We start from the raw sequence: 20,081 nt of genomic DNA, 5'->3' as shown, positions 1-20,081 counted from the left end.
AATGGAAAAGTATCTAAAAACAAGAAGAAAAAAATGAAACGCCAACAAAAACGCCAACAAAAATTACTAGAAGAACGACTGAGAGACATTCACAACATGGAGGAACTAGGATCTAGTAACAGCTGTTTTCTAGACCAATGTAACCTCAGGCATCCTGACCAGAACTGCAACTGCCAAGGAGGCAACCAAAATGTTAACAAGATGGAAAGTGAGTATCTGGAGTCTATTACTTTTATAATATGCTAGTAAAATATTGTTTTCTGACTGACAGACTGACTTTTTTTCATATATATTTTTCATGATTTTTTTAAAACATCTTGTTGGTGCTGATATCTCCAGCTTATTTCAGCCACTTTCTGCCTACATGCATGCACTCCATGGTTGCACATCATTATTTTTTAATTTTCACTACAGTGGTCGTGGTAAAGTACTTTAAGATCCTGATCTCAAACAAGAATACATATTAGCAAGAGAGGCAGTCTGCTTAAGGGAGAAGAACCGTTTCAACTAGGATGGGATGGACACCAGAGAAAACATAGAATATGTTAACATTATAATAATAAAATGTGCTCTGTAGGATTTGGAAGTACTGTAGGTGACAGGACTGGATTTATAATTGTATCCCCCCTAGGCCAGCTACTTTGTTCCCCTCCCATTACACATACTGTGAATACACATACTATACAGATCTAATATCAAATGATCAAGAACTACAACATTGTAACACAACAAAATCAGATCACTAGCACTTGTAGAACTGACTAATAGTGGCAGGCAAGGGGTGGGATAAGCAAGGTTTGAGCTGCACCTGCACCAGTAATCCTAGTTTCCTAATAGCTCCACAAAACTGTATTGTGAAACAGGTGCTGGCAGGGTTGGTCTACCATTCTATGGGTACGGTACAGGAAAACAAGAATGTGGGAACCCCTAAAACTGTGAGTGCACCAATGAGTTGGTGTTGGCTTACGAGTAAACATGGTTTTGGACACAATGTTTTTTTCTAAGAAAGGTTAGAAAGAATGACTATTTTGAGAAAAAATAACATTGTATTTTTTTTTTGTTATTTAATTTTTTTTTTTTTTTTGGTAGAAGGTTTTTTTTTCAGAGGCAGACCCTGCATGCTGTCCATTGATACAAGTTATTGATAGATATTAATTTTGTATTAAAGTACAATTTTACTTTTAGTGAATACTCGTTTAAATCTAACCCTCACCCTTCTGTAGATCCTACTCACCTTGGTTTTGGTATTGCTTGGGCTGTATTCCTCTAGACTAGGGCCAAGATGTTACGGGCCTAGCTAAATGAATGAATGGAAGTTATGTCAGTGTTTTATGGCTTTAAAGGGTATATGGTATAGTAGCGGTAAAGGTTTGTGGCAGTACCGGTGAGGAGATGGCCCACAACAGTTGAGGGTGAAGCCATGGTTTATGTATAAAGTAAAGAAACATAATTGGTAGTAATGTTGCTGTGTGATATACCAGCATAATGGTATTAAGGATAACTACAAGTCAAGGGAAGATTAGAAAGGGTCCTACAGAAATGGCTGGTAATGAATGTCTCTTTTCTCCACAATAGGTCCTATCCCTGCTGTCCCTGCAGACAGTGAGGGTGCAGACTCCTCTTTGGGAAGTGGAGGTACCACTTGTCTTGCTCAGAGCCCTCAATCATCTGGAACATATGAAAACTGCAATGGTTTTGGTACAGGCTGTCGTTGCATTAGCCCGGACACACATACATCTGGCTTCTCTAGCTCAGCCTTTTCTGCCACCTCCGGCTCTGCCATATCTGGGTATTCAGGATGTCGAGAAAGAGGAGGAATTTTGTCTCCAAACTGTAAGTTTTACAGCAAAAAATTCCTATTCTGTTTAGCTGGTTGTTTTTGGCTTTGATACATTCAGAATAAGAGAGGTGCAATATCCAACTAATTCTAAATTAGATTGTTTCCACATGACTGTCTAACTGCGGGGCTGCTCTAAACAAGTTTTCCCCTGTGAAAACAGGGGAACCAGAAAATCAAAATCATGTTAAGAGATGACAAGAGCACAAGTCCAAATTTTAGCCCACAACACATTTGCTAATAATACAGATGAAAGTAATATATCCATATATATATATATATATATATATATATATATATAAATTAGAAAAAAAACAATACATTTATGCTTTGGAAAAGGATCTGGTGGTTCTGGTGGATCAAAGACTTAATACCAGCATGCAATGTCAAGCTGCAATTTCTAAAGCTAGCAAAATACTTGTATTAAACGAGAAATATACTGCAGGGATCGAGACAAAATTCTGCCCCTATACAAAGCATTGGTCAGACTTCATCTGGAATATGCAGTCCAGTTTTGGGCACCGGCTCACAAAAGGGACATTGTGGAATTGGAGATAGTGCAAAGAAAGGCAACTAAACTAAACAAAGAAATGGAGGAGCTCAGCTATGAAGAAAGATTAGCTGAACTGGATCTATTCTCCCTTGAGAAGAGACGTTTAAGGAGGGATGTGATCACCCTTTATAAATATATAAATGGTCCATATAGAGAACTCTCTTCCCAACTATTCACTTTAGGATCGTTACCAAGGGCAAGAAGGGATTTTTTGTGTCTGAAGGAATAGAAGTTTAAGCTCTGGATATGGAAGGGATTTTTCACTGTAAAGCTTGTGAAAATGTGGAATCGGCTCCCTCAGGAAGTAGTTACAGCAACAACTATATGTTGCTTTAAGAAAAAGCTGCATGCTTTTCTAGAAGCACAGAATATAACTAGGTATTAAAGCTTTAAAGTAAAGATAACAGAGACTGCTGATCCAGGGAACATCCCATTGCCTCATGGAATCAGGAAGACATTTTTCCCCCTGTTGGAGCAAATTGTACCAGGGTTTTTATTTTGCCTTTCTCTGGACCAACTATGTCTATTGAGCATTTATCTGGGATATGTGTATTTCCCTAGTGGTTGAACTTGATGGACTTTGATGAACTTGATGTTGTCTTTTTTCAACCTGACTAACAATGTAACTATGTAATACAAAATGATGGTTGTTCATGTGCATCTTTATATACTACAAATAGATAGGAATATCACAGTCTGCATTCAGCATTCAAGGGAGGCACAAAAAAAGGGTGCTTTATTTTTAGAAATATGGGTTTTCTCTTTTGGAGTTTTTATTCCTTCTACAGTCACATGAAATGGGAATGTTTTATACATCAACAAGAATGCTATGTAGAATATTTAGCCAGTTTTTTAGGGGGATTTATGGAGAAAGTGCACACATATATTATATTCTGGCAAAGCTTTAAAAATTTTATCTTTTTTTAGTTTTACCTTTTACCTTTTTTAATTTCTACCAAGCTCACCTAATTATTGCTAGCAAATGATTTATAAATCATCCACTCATTTTGCTTGAGATTTCTGTTCATTATAGCAGGGATAGTGATCTTTGGTATGTGAATACATAAAAAACAAGGTTGCCCAACCTACGACCTACGGGCCACATGTCGCCCGCGGAGCTGTCAGATCCAGCCCTCTGTTTATTATCTCTCTGCTCATTGTCTTGCAATGGATAGGGGGCGCACAACTCCTATGTTCCTCTATAAGCTTGTGCTGCCAGGGGAGAGAGAGTGGGCATGTACTATAGACCTGGCAATCTGCTGTGTCTGCTCCCCACCCACATTGTACTGTGGGATAATTCCAGCAGCAGTATGAGAGCTGTGTCTGTGTCCATGCTGCTGTAATAAACCCCATGTAAACCTTCATATCTCCTACACTGAGTGCCATGGAAATGTGATATTTTCAGGATACACAGGGGAGCTGCTACTAAACCAAATTAAAATGCCCCCTAAACATAACAAGTTGAAGGATACAGGGTCACAAGCATAAAATCCTAATAACAAGCAGGGGGTTAATAAAGGGGGGGTATTTCAGGACATTGGTCCCCAAATTGAATTTGCATGTTAGGGGACCCCCGGGTTCCACTTACCTGGCATTGATCATTGGGGTACTGTCAATTTGCTCTGTGCTGTGGTGCCCAAAATATATACTTGCTCATTCACAAAACTTCAAGAACCCTGCCTAGGGGGAGACGCTCAGTACCACTCACTGCCACCTGGAATCAAATCTGCAGACTAACTGAATGGCTGGGGGGGTGCCTGTTACACAAAGCTGACCACTTACCTATAGTGACACTCAGATTCTCTGGAACAGAGGGATGTTGGCAACTGGAAATGTGTAAGCCAGTAGGAAATGCCTTTTGTCCCCTCCTAATAAAATGGTATACCCATCATATCATTCTACCTTGTCACACAAAGCTATCCCTGTACTCTCCAAAAACCCCAATTTCTCTGTACGAAAAGGGAAATGTAACTGCAAGTGCAGTACTCTTGTGGCTAACTCCTCCTAACATTACATCACTACGGCACCATCACAAGATAGAAAAAACTCTACCTGTCATACTGTGCTACTCTGTCACACATAGCTGGTCACTTCTCTATTTCTAAGTAACAAAGAGATGTAGGGACCTGAAGATGTAGTATTAAGAACATGTACCCCTTTGCTATTTTTCACATGAATTGCTTTTCTCTGAAAGTATCCATTGCAGACATGTCAACAGCGGCCCTAAAATAAAAAAATATTGGGCACCACTGATATAAAATATTGTGTCCTGCTGTTCTAAAGCCATCACATATTAAGTAATAAAAAAAACTATACTACAACTAAGAGCATGCAAAGAATGCGATTGTAGGCTTCTGCTTCCTAAAATGTTAGTGCACTGGCTGTCAAGTCTTATCCATGCAGACAAGATCGGTTCATGTAGATAAGTTTTGACCTTGATCCTTACTGAATTTAAGCCAGGCAACTAGCATTTTTCTGAGGAAAGGCAGTAAATTCAGCCTTTTTGTTTATCTAATGTACAAGTGTCCTTTAATACAGTATCATTTATTTTTAGGTTTAAACATATATTTATCCAAAACAAACCCCTTTAACCTGAATTTGAAGAAAGATTACCTTGTAGTAGTGTTAGATGCTTTTACACGTTAAGACAGCTACAATGGGTCCCTTTTTCACCCTTGAATTTTGAAAAGATTTAATTAAATTGAAATGAATATTATGAAGAATGCATTTTGTCACTCACCTTCTGAGAGTGTTTTAGAGTGGTAGCTAAAATAGTTATTTAATTAAATCAATTTCTTTCTTGTCCTTTGAGTGATATAGGAATATCTTTCACCTTCAAATTATTTTGCTTTCTACACAATGATTTGATACTGGGAAACTAAATTCTCTAGGCCAGTTCAGGATAACCACTGTTGCTACAATCATGGCTCAGTTTAGTGTTCTGGGATGCTTGATATCTTTTATTTAGCAAACAATCTTTTATTATGTACAAACAACAAACCTATTTTTGTAAGTGCCTTCTTTGTCAATTCCTATTTTTCTTTTTTAATTAGGATTCTTCTACATTACTGCTAAAGCATGTCTCTTTCTTTTGCTATCTGGCATGGCTGTCCCCAGTCTGGCTTTTGAAGTTCCCTGTTTGGAATCCATTGGATTGAAAGCCTTTAAGTGACCTTTAAACACTAGTTTTCACATAGGGCTTATTCTGCAAACAGTTTATCAGGGAAGCCACCACACAGTGAAATATGTATCTCCACACTCCTGCTCCTATCAGCATACGAGCCATGTGAAACACTGATCCTCTGTTAATTTCTCCTGCTTGACTACAATAATTTTGGTCATCCCTCACTCAGGCTCTCCGCCAACCAGGGTGATCACTGTGATCCTTTCAGATTTTTATGATTATAAGGTCACTGTAGCCTTTTCCTGATCCTTCAAGTGTTGCAGTTTTCTGCTATTACTAATACTAATTTTAGCTCTTATTGATGCTCTGCACATCACTTTAAAATAAAGAAATGGCCTGCTGTTTCTAGTCCTGGTTTAAGAGTCCCTGAGGCTGCCAAGAGCTTTCTCTTTCACATAGAGTTTAATGACCTCTCCTATAGAAATTGTAAACACCCTAACACAGTACCATTGACACAGCCCAATCACATATTAGACTTGTTCCCCTTTGGAAGGAATTATTATTGGTCCTGTTAGAAATTTTGTTGCAACCTTCAGTTGAACTGTTTGTTTTTAGGCACTCCTAGGTTTCAAGATGACCTGTGTCTTTCAAAAGACGGCAAAGGAAATTTGTAATTATGCTCACCTTGTATTTTTTTTTTCTTGAAGTGTATTGAGAACCAAGCTCCCATACTTCTAAGTTTATGATCATGCCCCTCATACTGCTTTTACAAAACTGGGATGGCCTGGAGTTTGTTTGTCAGTGTCTAATTTCCCTATAGATGGCAGTGTAATTGTAATGTAAAAATAGAATTTAGGGATAGAGTCGTTGAGAGTAGCGGACATCTTTTCTAGCACCATAATGTCCGACAGTCTGGACATTACTGCCTGAAAGTTAAGGGAAAGTTTCTTCCAAGCAGCAGCTATTACTTGACGTGTGGCCAGAAAAAAAAAACAATATTAACTTATGTTTACTCCTAGAAAAAGTGGGGTTTGGCTTATGGAGTAGAGCTACCCAAGGGTTTCTTCGAATAGATACATGCAGGACCAATCTAATATAATCAAAGACTCTGATCCAAAGCCTTTTACCTACTGGACAATCCCACCATATATGGCAGAAGGAGCCTGGAACACTGCAACCTCCAAATCAATGTGGGTCGTTCCCTTTGACAAACTTAGCAATTCTTACAGGGGTCAAGAACCACCTAAATAGCGCCTTGTTTGCATTTTCCTGTGCTATTACTTTAGGGGAGCAACTGGCAATAGCCTGCCATATCTCCAGCCAGTCTTCCATGTCTATAGTGGAGTCAAGGTCAGTTTCCCAATTAACCATATATTGAGGGTGTTGTACATCCATGTGAAGTAGTGAAGCATAGGGAAAGGACACCAGGCCAGCAGAACCAGAATTTCTTAAACAACAGGTTTCAAAACCCATTAGTCTGGGAGGGGAATCAGCCAAATTCTTAAGGTCCTTCAGGTAATGTCTAATTTGTATATATCTAAAGAGTTCATTGGATGGCGATTCCCAATGTTCCTGTAAATAGGCAAAAGACTTGACTCCAGAAAGGGAGAGCAAATCATAAGCATAACGTATAGGCCTTAAAGTCCACCAGCGAAAGGCTACGGGGTTATCATATGCAGGGTTAAAGAAGGGGCAAATAAAAATTCAGATTAAGGGTGTATGTTTGGACATCAATCCAGCAGGGTATTTGAACTTATCCCAAAGGCCCAATGCATAGGATAATGTGGGGTCTGCCACAAGGGGATGTTTCGAGCAGGGCATCCAAAGGAGATTATCTAGTGGTACCAAGGGTAGTTCCCCTGCGTAAATATGAGCCCAGATGGGAAGATCTTGAAGGCGATGTAGAGCCACTAAAGGAGCCAATTGGGCTGCCAACACATGTTTAAAAAAATTTGGAACATAAAGTCCTCCAGTCGATATGGACCGGTATAGCACTTTTTTTGGCACCCGTGGTCAACAGGGATGCCAAATAAACTGCAGTATTTTTTTGTGTTCGGCCTGCGAGTCTTTTGAAGTGCCTGCGAAGGAACCGTTATGGGGAGCTTGCGAAACAAATAAAACAATTTCAGGAGACAGGTCATTTTGATCGCATGTATTCTGCCCAGCCATGACCGTGGAAGATGTTGCCACTTTGAACGTAAAGTAGAAAGTTCTCGAAATAGTAGAGGGTAGTTGGCTTGATAAATGGAGGACAACCGAGGTGTCACATTTTCTATTTTAATCCACCACCAAACACTCCTCTGTTATCTTTGCTTACTATATATGAAAGATCACATTTCTGAAAATGCTTGGTAAAAGCTAGCAGGCCTCCTGATTTTAACAATCTTTTAAGTGACCCAGACTTTTTTTTAACAAATACATCCAGTGAATCACTGTTGTCATTTAGATAGTTACATCGTTAGTTAGGTTGAAAAAAAAAGACAACCCATGGAGTTTAACCACAATGGAAAAATATACTGGAATACAATACGTTTGCCTTTTAAATGTTTGTCTTAACCTACTCGGGTCCTGCACCGCCATCTTTTTTTTGATTCCCCTTGATGATGTGTGTGACATTGATGGATCTCACACAGTGGCAGGTTGAAATCTTTCTCTTTGCCTGCATGAGATATAGTGGTGAATATTTGTATTTATCAACACCCCATCCCAATGATGCTGCTGCTCCTGAGTGTGCGCACATACGGAGCAAGATTGGGTGTGAATAAACTTTTATTCCCTTAATGACATCTACTATCCTAGAATGCAGTGCACTGTTAACATTGTCTCTACACGGCCAGTACCCATTTCAAAGAGACATGGGGGCCAAAGGAAAATTAAAAGTTAAATGGCATTGAACCCCACAAATGGCAATCAATTTATTGTAATAAAGGGTGTTTTTGCCAGAAAATGCAAGTAAGTAAGATGAATACAGGCAGTCCCCGGGTTACTTATGAGATAGGGACTGTAGGATGAAGTTTAATTTGTATGTAAGTCGGAACAAGTACATTATTTTATTAAATGCAGTTAGGAAAGATGTTGGTTTCAACATATTATTAGACAGTGTGGTGTCAGTTACTGTAAAAAATCCTCACTGTGATGTAATCACAAACAAAGCAAGAAAAAAAAACTGTATGGAGCCTAGATATTCATTAACTTCTGGAGCAAGCTGTGCTTTGATATGCAAAAAGAAATAACTGCAGAGTTTGTCTTGGTCATTAAAGAGTTACAAGAGCCTGCAGAAGAGCTCAGTCTCAGCTGCGTTTAGCAAAAGATTTCTTCTGCAAGTCATGCAAACCACCCCCCTCCCACCATCAAGCCACTGACCTGCACACGAACGAGCAGGGAAGCCTGTTCGTATCTAGGAGACATCTGTATGTTGAATGTCCTTAACTCGGGGACTACCTGTATAGATCCGCTTTAATGTGACTCCCAGCATCAGCTGTTCCTTCTTGACACCATACTCTCCAGTCTATAGGATATTGTGTAGTGAAATTAGGGACATCAAAAAAGTGCATCTTATTCAGGTCCTCTTCTGTTTCACAATGACCCCTATTTTTTGTTGTAACAGCTGGCCAAATAAATCACAGGATTTGCCCAGATACAGGTTATCAGTAGAGTATTTTTCTGTTTAGTCAGACAGTTTTCCTTTGGACCTGAAGGTGGGGTTGACGTACCAGGTTGGATGACAGTTAGCTTCTTGGGCAGGTGGGGAGCTAAAGAAGCCTGGGTATGATCAGGTGTAATTATCTCAGCTGAAACCCATCCTGGAAATTAGGCTGTGGATATAAACTCCCAGCTTGCTTATTTTTGTGGCTCTGTCTTGGCTGGTGAGCTGGGAGGAGGGCTAAGGTGAACTGAGAGTAAAGCTACGTACACACGGCAGATTTTTATCGCCCGATAATCGGCATCGGCCAAATATCGGGCGAAAATCTGCCGTGTATACAGTCGGTGTTGTCCATCGTCCGCACGACCGACCTGCCGGATCCACAGACGATGGACGACGACCGATCCTAATAAAAGGGAAGGGGGAGAGCGCGCAGCAGGGTGCCGCTCCATCGCTCTCCCCCTCCCCTCTCCATAGAGCAGAACGGTGCTGTATGTACAGCACCGTTCATGCATCGTGCAGTCCCTTGTCGTTGGAAAGGATCGTGAAAGATCCTTTCCAACGACAAAAATTGCACATGTGTACGCAGCTTAAAGACACAAACTTTGTTGGAAAAGCTGTATGGTTAGGGCCCTAAGAGTCCTGCTCAGCACTAGGTTGGGCTGAATTGTTAGTAAAGGGAACTAACAGTTAGTTAGTGGCCAAGTGGCCAGGCTTCAGTTTGCTGTTTGTTTGATTTTGCCTGTTTTTGTGTGAAAATGGTATTAGTGAAAAAATGCTTGATGCACCTGTTTGACCCCCCCCCCCGTTGCTATCTCACAATGTGTATTAAATGAATCAATTAGGCAGTATTGGATAAACTTTTCTCCTACCATTCTTTTCTTACTGATTTAGAGTGAAAATTCCATAGCATGCTGTTCTCATGTTCTTTTAAGACTCCTTTGATACACTGTCAGCTTCACCTTTAAAACATTTACACATCACAAGTTACAGGCTAACTGCAAATGAGTTTAACCAATAGTCATTATTTCTATGGGATAATCTCTTTCCACTCCCACTCTCTACCTAAATAAATCCAATGTGGTCAATACTCTAGGTTTCCTATTTTTTTTTCTCCTGTGTACTCTCAGCACTGGTGTAGCCACCTACCTGGCTAGAGTAATTCCCTGACTGTGCACTGTCCAGGTAAAGTCTCCATGGATCATTGCTAAAGGTCACCTTGGAGGGCAGCCCTGCTGATGATCCCTTTGGGCATGGGCTAGTGCTTGATAAAGTTAATCAGCTACTCTTCACAAACACACACACACACACTCCATCTATGGCTTAGAGGTATGGTAATCTCTTTATATGTTTGGATCATAATGTGAATCCTGGAATCTGCCTAAGGGGTATGCTGGTAAGACACCATAAATAAAGCTTTATATCTTTAGTTATGTTTCACAGAGGAGTATAGACCTTGATCTCAAACAGATTATCTTAACAGCTGGTGCAGGTGCACAGATTTCAGTTTCTCAAGCCCTTGAAGTTTGGACAAAGTATTGATTTATTAGCACACTCACAAAGCTCAGTAAACCTTAGATATTGACTGCAATTCAACGCCTGTCGGCTAGTTGCCTAGTGAAAACATTAATTGACATAGTCCAATATGTGAGCATAATTATTCTTTTGGCAGAGCCCTTACACTCAAGCCATGAGTGGCAGACCCCAAGCAAGGCTGGTGTGGAGTTTCCTATGAGAGACAGAACCTCTGTAGTGTAAACTGGATTATGCTGTTGCCAGAACTACCAGCAGGAAGTAAAGATTCATTCCCTAGTACAGACTCGTAATGATTCAGGAAAAGGCCATTTTAAGAGACCTTCTATTTTTTAGAGAAAAGATTGCGTGTGAAGACCTTGTTGTCACAAGCAGTAATTATCCCTCTACCTTAGGAATAATGTTTTATGGGTGATTCTTCCCATTCATTCCAAGAAAATTGATGTCAGTCATGGATATGAAAGAGCTCAAAGAGTCACATAGCAGATCCTTGGAGATGAAGCCTTCATAAGTCCTTCAAGAGGTACTGCCAACAGACTTTTTGTTCCATCTGTTAGATGCTTGCTTCTTTTTTTGGAGTCATGTACCCTTCAGGCTATCCATGATGTGGAGATGTGGTCTCTCTATCTACAATTATTCAGACAATATTCCCATTGGGCCATAACAGATCCTTTAATCTACATTGAAAGATGGTTCCTTCACTTCCATTGGGTGGATGATGAATTTAGAGAAGTCTCCTTCTTCCCACATATACCAAATATATCCTGGGGCCTGGATACAGTTCTAACATTGGTTATTGTTCAGGAAAAAGACTTCGTTCTGCCAACTATTCTGGGAAGAATCTGGCCAACCTGCAAGGCAATGTAACCATGGTCATGGTAACGTGATACCCTAAAGACATGGGCACAAGTGTCTCAACAGTAACTATGATATAGTTGGCCCCATTGAAGGTTTCAACCTTTCCAAAAATGAAATGGTGATTGAACAGACAAGATCTTCAATCTTCATCAATTGATTAGGTAACTATTACATCAGATGCCAGCAAGAGCAACTGAGGGAAACTTTGTTTGGGGAAGTTAGTCCTAGGAGATTGACCCAGCCCAGTAAATGCGACAATCCTAAATATACCGAAACTGGAATAGCCTCCCAAGGTCCTCCAGCTTTTTTCAACCTGTTATCTTTGAAAAAAAAAGTTCCTCTGAGAATGGACATTACCTTATCCGCTGAATATATTTAAAATGGAGTCTATATTCTATGATGTTTCAAAAATAAAAAGTTTGCCTTTTTAAGGACAGTAGTCAACAATAGATGGTTTTTACATTAAAAATCCCTTGTCTGTGGGACAGTGGCCCTTCCTCCCACTAGAGGTCTTGTTGCATCCTTGACAAACTTCAAACTTGGAAACTTTGCCTTAAAGTTTTTCTTCTATGAATGGGTGGTGAAAACCCATATGAAAGCCAGGAAAAAAGAAGGTCAAGCTTTTGCTTTCTCCTTGGTAGTATGGGTTTCAGGTAATAATGGCTAGTATTCTGGACTCTAAAGCCAGCAAACAGGGTTCAGGACCCTGTGGGACCTTCTTTTTGGACCTACTACCCCTTTATGATGGCTTGATCAAGCTGTGTGTTACTGCCACAAAGATCATTGAGATCCAGCAGTTGCTCATTGGAGTAGCGTTCCCACAAATGCAACTTACTCTGGAACTCCTTTAGGACTTCATTACACTGAAAGGTGTTCAGATGTCTCATTTTTCAACAGTTACTGTTGGTCATTCAACATCCTAATTTCCTTATGGTTATGGCAGCTGCAGATAATTAATCACTGTTGTTTTAGAAATATTTATCTGCATAAATATGGAAATTACATCCCCTATCAATGCAAATAGATATTCAATAAAAGAAGGTTCATGCACAAATGATAGCTAGTCACTATTTTAATTAAGAAAACAAGGTGAAACAAAGTACACAGCAATATTGTTTCATATCTACACATAGGAACGTCAATCAATGATATAAATATATATCACATGAACATAAAGTTATTAGTAGTAACCCCTGTAATAATCTAGTAACTACTTAGTACACAATACATCAAATCAATATAACAATAATAACATAGACATATACTGAAAAATATAGCAATGCCATTCAGGAATATGTTATAGCTACCTGTAAAGATGTTGATGGGTACCCCAGAAGCCTGATTCCCTAGGAACTCCCATCATTCCCTTTCTCCCTTGGTATTATTCCAGCTCCCCTTTTATATAGTTAAATCCCATTAGGTAACATTGAGACTTTTGGATTGGTTAGTGGGTGTGTTCTGTACAATGACTATCAGTTGGCACACACCCCACTAGATTGTGATTGGTTAAGGTAATTTGATGGACCTCCCAACTAAATTTGATATAAGAATCTCTTGCTGGAATCTAAATTTAAGGGTCAACCAGAGGTCCAGCTGGGTTATCAACACAACCCATCTGTTTGATTATGCATCCATCTTCTGGTTGATGGATTAATTGCCCCTTGAGGGTCCTACTGGTAACCAGTTTGTTATGGGAACTAGATCTTGTGTACTGGAATGTTTTATTATCTGTTTTGTTTATTGTTCCTTTGTTGAGGCTTCTTGATGACCACTGAAAAGACATCCCCTAGGTCAGGGGTCTGCAACCTGCAGCTCTTCAGCCTCCTTGTTGTGGCTCCCTTCGGCTGCCGCGGAATGTAACAGGATGATAAGTTAGAAGCTGGAGGCTTCTAGGGGCATAGTTCAGTGTTTATTTATTTCAGAGTAGGCCTACACATGCACACTTGTTCTAACAGGTAAAATTAAAAAAATATTAAAACTTATATGTACTATATACATATATCCAGGCACACATACCTATACATATATTTATATACATATCTTTTTACATATTCATAAACAATCTTGAGGTGCAACATCACCCAGGAAGCTATATCACTGCTAATGGACCTATCTTGTGCTTGATCTTGCACATATCAGGGGCATTCAGACCAGGGTCACGATCATGGCCTGTTGTCGCTGAAGGCAGACATTTTTGTGGTTGTCATTGCAGCCAGAAGAGTTTTAAAGATTGTATCTTCGGCCTTCTACCACCTTTCCTTCCAGACAGGGTAGTTATGTTGCCCATGCTTGGCCTTAGCATACCTTTCATCTAATCAGGAGACTGTGCTTTCCACATTCTTCCAGTAGATAGTCAACAGACCAGGAAACTTTACAGAAGCAGTACTTTCCAAGAATACCTGAATACCTTGGTGCCTACTGTATGTCTTTCAGAACCCCTCCTTTTTACCATAGGGCTATCAAAGAATAAGAAGGCATTGTCTCACAGATTGTCCAAATTATCTGCAATGTTAACCGAAAAAATGGTTAGAAATACTTTTCAATGATAGCATGTCCTCTACCTGCGCAGCGGCTATTCTAGTCTCATTGGACACCTACTGTAAGGCAGCAACCCAGTCTCCTGTTCACGCATTATGTCATTATTGCATTGAACTGGAAGTCTTAACTGCTGTTAGTTTTGGTAAAAAAAGGTCTGTTCAATGGTTTTCTTGTGAGCTTTAGGTATTTTTGAACTTCTCTTACTGGGTGTACTAGTTATTTTTCATTGTGTGCTGATATGGAGACTTCAAAAACCTTTAGAAGGAAACTTTACTACTTACCCTAATTTTCCTTTCCTGATAAGCTCCATGCCATCATATATACCCACCCTTGTTCTTTTTTTAGGGGGGCTAGTTAAGAAACCCTAGGTATATGGGTCACCTTGATTTTATCTAGTTAGGTTCTGAGAGTGGGCATTGAAAGAGTTTATAAGTAATACAGTAAGTAATTTCAGTAAGTAGAACATTTTCTTTTTTCAACATTTTTAGCAGTATTTTACCTAAACAAAGTAAATCTCTTTTCCCTGCATACAGTGTCATTCAAAGCCACAGATTTTCTGATCAACCCTCTAGACCCTCAAAATGCTGACAAAATTTCTGTAAAAATTGCAGATCTGGGGAATGCCTGTTGGGTGGTGAGTATTTAACTACAAATGCTGATTGTTAAACCAAATTCAATTTTACTTAGATGTAAATAACATTTGAAGCTTCTGTTCCTACTTGTCTTCTAAGCACAAACATTTCACTGACGACATTCAGACAAGGCAATACCGAGCCTTGGAGGTGTTGATTGGTGCTGGCTATGGACCTCCTGCTGATATCTGGAGCACTGCTTGTATGGTAAGCTATGACATATTAGTAGAAAATCATGATTACAAAGTCAATTTTTTCTATTCTTGTATCTGGGATAGTAAATGTTCCTGTTTTGCATAGTGTTTTAAAAAATGGTAGACATGATATGTTTTGGCGGAATTTAAACAGTATTAGATTTTTTTTTTCTCACTAGTTTTAAGCAATCCTTATGCCTCAGACACTTTTTTGTAACTAGCCATAATGTCTGTATTCCCACAGTTATGAGAGAAGAAAGAATAGAGATGCACTAAGCATTGTAGTCTTTGCAAAATGATTACTTGCAGAGTTAGTTCTCCTTTATTTTAGTGTAGAGAAAAGCAAGTAGAAAATGATAGTGTTCTAAGGACCTTATAATTCCCTGTTCGTTTCTGGATCGAAAGGCACTGAATTGTTAATACTTTAAATAAAGTATTAGGACATTACATATGCTGAATATGTGGAGGGATCTTTTGTACTACATGTTAGATGGTCCATGGGTATGTTGCCAACTACAGTACAACTAAGTTGTAAAAACAAACAAAAATAGTTTAGTGCATATCCTTCCTAACCACAATAGATCTAAGTTGTAGGAAAGCAGTATAAAACAGTGTGAAGAGAGAATTTCCTTAATCATCCTCCAAGGTGGACCTGCAGGAAATACAAGATCAGAGAGATTAAAGGGTTCCCAGGAACTGTCAGATTCAGTTCTTGTCATTTCTTTCTGCAAAGTTGTATATACTAACTCATAGTTTGTTTCATTTTTACTCAAAGGGTAGGGCCCCCTCAATGGACAAAGGCTAGGATTGCAGGTCATTAGGATACACTAAATGGATAGGCCAAGAGAAGGGTGTTTAGAAAGATTACACTTTTCCCTTAGCTGCACAAGAGTTGGAATTTATAATTTTTTTTCTGATGGTCTTCTTGGGTGTTAGGGGCCCCCTATATATTTCTGTATCTGCCTTTTGCTAGCCACCTTCCTGTGGAACACTTAGCAGTGGAAGCCATTTAATTCAGAAGGTGGTGAAGTGCACCATGTGCTCATCCTGTGGTTCACTTACACAAATCTTTTCTATGTTTTTCTTTTGGTAAATAGAAGGGTCCCCCTCAGGCCCATGGTGGTCAATACCTGTGACACCAAGAACCTCATTTTTTTAAATCCAACAGGCTTACCTTTTACAAACCTCAAACAGGAATGAGACTATCCAAAGACTATAAAGACTATTTAATTAATCTCCAAAGCAGTAGCATTTATGAAATATTATGATCAAGCTGTTGAAGGCTTAGAAAATACACTTGCAATTTATGGAATATGCCAAATAAAATTTCAGGGAAGTGTATGTTACTCCCCATGAGTTCCATACTGCCAGATGGCTCACTTCTGATGATTCATGTATGCTCTGTGGTTTCATTAGGCTATACCTGAACGAACTGGTTTTCCAGGAATCAGTTCATCCAGCACTTTACCTGCCACCACCTTAGACAGTCTTTGTACTGAGGAGAATTTCCCTGTCTAGGAAAAGGGCAATTTGTCAATTTGGAGAGAATCCTTCTCTAAGCGAAAAAAATGAATTAACACATCTGAAACAAATTTATTGTGTGACCTAAGAACCCTCATTAAACTAATGTTTTTCACTAACCCTGAAGTTTACTGACCATAGCCAGCATCTTCTGAAACCTCTCCAGTGGTAGTAACACTTACCAACTTGGTGTTCAGCATTAGGTATAATATTCCGGCAGGAACAATGAAATAACATAATTTCTTCACATTCAGAGCCAGAATTCCTCCAGAGGCTGCAATGTGATCATGAGGTTAATCGCCAGTTCTAGGTAAAACAAGGGTGAAATCATTGAGATAACTCACTGCAGAAATACACCGTAACCAAGGAAGGACTGGAACACGGATCATAAGACTTGGTAAACACCCAAGTAACTAAAGTCAGGTCAAAAGAAAAGCCACAAATGCCTCTTGCCTTGCACAAACATAGAAATACAGAAAGCATTTGTGGCCTGGAAACATGGGTATGTTTGCATTTAATAAATTAGATTATCATTGAAAAGTTAATTTAAGTTATTCAATTCAAAAAGTGAAATTTCATATTGATTTATTACACACAGAGTGATATATCTCAAGTGTTTTTTTCTCTTCATTTTGCTGAATATGGACTACAGGTGTTTCAGAGAACTAGAACATTATTCTTGTACTTCTCACCAACAAAAAAGTAGTACTGCATCAATGCGGTGTGGCATGGAGACAATCAGCCTGTGGCACTGCTGAGTTGTTATGGAAGCCTAGGATGGTTTGATAGCGGCCTTCATCTTGTCTATCTTTTTGGGTCTGGTTCATCTTCCTCTTGACAATACCCCATAGATTCTCCATGGGTTTTAGGTCAGGGGAGTTTTCAGGCCAATAAAGCACAGTAATACCACAGTCATTAAACCAGGTACTGGTATATGTGGGCAGGTTCCATGTCCTTCTATAAAATGAATTTAGCTTCTCCATATAGTTTGTCAGTAGAGGGAATCATGAAGTGCTCTAATAATTCCTGGTAGTCGTCCGCTATGACTTTGGACTTAAACACAGTGGACCAACACCAGCAGATGGCATGGCTCCCCAAATCATTAATCACTGTGGAAACTTCCCACTGGACCTCAAGCAACATGGATTCTATGCCTGACCGCTCTTCCTCCAGATTCTTGATTTCCAAATGAAATTCATAATTTACTTTTATCTGAAAACTTTGGAACACTCAGCGACAGTCCAGTCCATTTTCCCCCTAGATCAGGTAAGATGATTCTGATGTCTCTGGTTCAGTAGTGGCTTGACACAAGGAATGCGACCAGCTGTAGCCCATTTTCTGGATACATCTGTGTGTGGTGCACCTCTTTGAACCAGGCACTGAAGAAATAGTGCCTGGGGTAGCAACCTAATGAGAGTCCATAAAAGATATGTGAATCATTGAAGGGAACAATAAAGATGAGGAACTTTATGGAGAAACAAATGGAAATTTATGGAGAAACTAACTTGTAGCCACGGTTACAAACTCTTGCACCCAAATGTAGTAGACAATATACTCACTGCTCATCATACCTACAGTGTTGTGTCACTTAAAGAACAATGGAGGAAATATATTATGGGGAAAGCATTGCAGTGTAATGCTTCCCCCATGACTGACATCTGTCATTATATTGACACTCAGTGTTTGATAATATAAATAAATTATATTTATATAAATATAAAGTTTTGCATTTAGTCTTTCTCAAATACTTTTTACCTATAATACAGTGGTCATTTTTTTGTTTTACTTGAAGGCTTTTGAGCTGGCAACAGGAGATTACTTGTTTGAGCCCCACTCAGGTGAAGATTACACACGTGATGAAGGTAGGTTAGTAGCAGTAAGTCTCAATTCAACCACAACAAATTTAGGATTCGGATTTGTTTTTATTACATAAAAGAATACATTTTCTTCCTAATATAGCTCTGTTTGTTATTGGTATTAGTGCCTATTTATTATTAATATTATTTTGCCCTAATGTCATTTTACATCTATATTATTATACTGAGTGACGTGACTACATGGGATTTTATATGTCAAGAACGACCTGTGTTGAATCTGTTCATCCATACAGTTGCTTTCCCCTCTGTGGTACAGTTTGCTGCTGGGTACTGGTCTGCTGGTGTGTCTAGTGTGTTCTTTACTACCTGCCTATATCAGCTTCTCTTGTGGTTTCTTTGGTCCTTTCTAGCTCTCACAGCACTTAAAGCCCCTTTCCAGTATTCTATTAAAAGCATTTCTGTCCTTTTTTATGTGAGCATCTTCACTTTTTCAAAAAGACACCAGCATCCATATTCTGGTGGTTCTTTGTATTCTTCTTTGTATTGTGGGCAGCACTGTTGGCACAGTGGTTGGCACTCTTGCCTTTACAGCACTAGGTCACAGGTTCGAATCCCGACCAGGATGCTATCTGCAAGCAGTTTGCATGTTCTCCCTGTGTCTGTGTGGGTTTTCTCCGGGTACTCTGTTTTCCTCTCACATTCCAAAAAACTTACAGTTAAGTTGGTCAGCTTGCTCTCAAAAACTGACCTTAGACTGTATTAAAAGACAGAGGGCTATGGGGAGGAAATGTCTTAATACAGTCTAAAGTACATTTTAAGGGGTAGCCAACTAACCTAACTGCATGTTTTGACTGCCTCTTTGAGGGACAGCTAGTGACTTGACTATGGACTTTGTAAAGCGCTGTTATATAAATACTGACTAATAATAATTAATCTAAATGCTATTTCTAGGATTTGTGTCACAGTGCTGCATCGCGGGATGGTTGACCCTTCATGTCACCAGTCCAGTGGGCTGAGATAGGAAGGGGTGCAGAGTCTAAGCAACCACCCGGTCTTCTTCAGAGCCTCTAGAGGTGGGGTTGTTACAGGCTGTTACCAGGTTGGGAGCCCTGTGCACATAGAGGCTGGTGACTGCTGACAGATAGGTATGTAGTTCAGAAATGAGACAGAAGCACATGACCAGCTGACAGATAGGAATGGGTTGCAGGAATGAGAGACAGAATCACATGACCAGCAGATTAGAGAACCCACCACCAGAGGTATTACTGAAGCAGAGGCAGCTCAGGTGGTGGTCACATTTCTGCAGCAGATGGTAGTGCTTCTGTGGAATATTCTGGTTTCACCTGGACTCCAACACATTCTCTGCTGCTGCTACCACTCTAAACTGTTTTTTCATCAAACCATCTCTTTGACTGAATCATCATCCTTCACTCCTGGAACTCAGCAAGTTTACAAGCCTCACTTGAACCCATATTATTGGAGTGTTTCTCTTGGACTTTAGTTTGCCACATTGTTTATTGTACGCATATGGTTCCCAATTATCTGTAAAAATGTATTATTCATCCTGCTCTCTCTTTGTTGGCACTACTCCCTGCACTCCCCAGTCTGATAACTCATTGTTTCTCTGCTCCTTCACTCTCATTATTTCTCTGTCTGTGCTCCTGTACCTTTTTACTTTATTGATACTCTCTGGTGACATCTCACCCAACCCTAGTCCCACACAGAGCCTCCCCCTTCCATATACTCTCAGCAAGACATTCCCTTCTCCTAACCTCATCCCCATTCACCCTACCCATAAGTCCTTACCCCCTCTCTCTGGCAGTCTATGGAA

At 39.6% G+C, this 20,081-nt stretch overlaps 1 protein-coding gene across 1 annotated transcript in view; it reads left to right on the top strand.

The window, feature by feature from the left end:
• Positions 1-20,081, top strand: part of SRPK3 (SRSF protein kinase 3) — a 76,327-nt gene that overhangs the window by 48,337 nt on the left and 7,909 nt on the right. The window contains exons 10-14 of the mRNA XM_072431939.1: positions 1-208; positions 1,576-1,833; positions 14,620-14,720; positions 14,818-14,925; positions 18,226-18,295. Coding sequence (XP_072288040.1) covers positions 1-208; positions 1,576-1,833; positions 14,620-14,720; positions 14,818-14,925; positions 18,226-18,295 — 745 coding nt within the window. The remainder of the gene's footprint in view (positions 209-1,575; positions 1,834-14,619; positions 14,721-14,817; positions 14,926-18,225; positions 18,296-20,081) is intronic.

This window comes from Pyxicephalus adspersus, chromosome Z, assembly GCF_032062135.1.
Source record: "Pyxicephalus adspersus chromosome Z, UCB_Pads_2.0, whole genome shotgun sequence".
NCBI lineage: Eukaryota > Metazoa > Chordata > Amphibia > Anura > Pyxicephalidae > Pyxicephalus > Pyxicephalus adspersus.
This window is presented reverse-complemented; position numbering and strand designations above follow the sequence as displayed.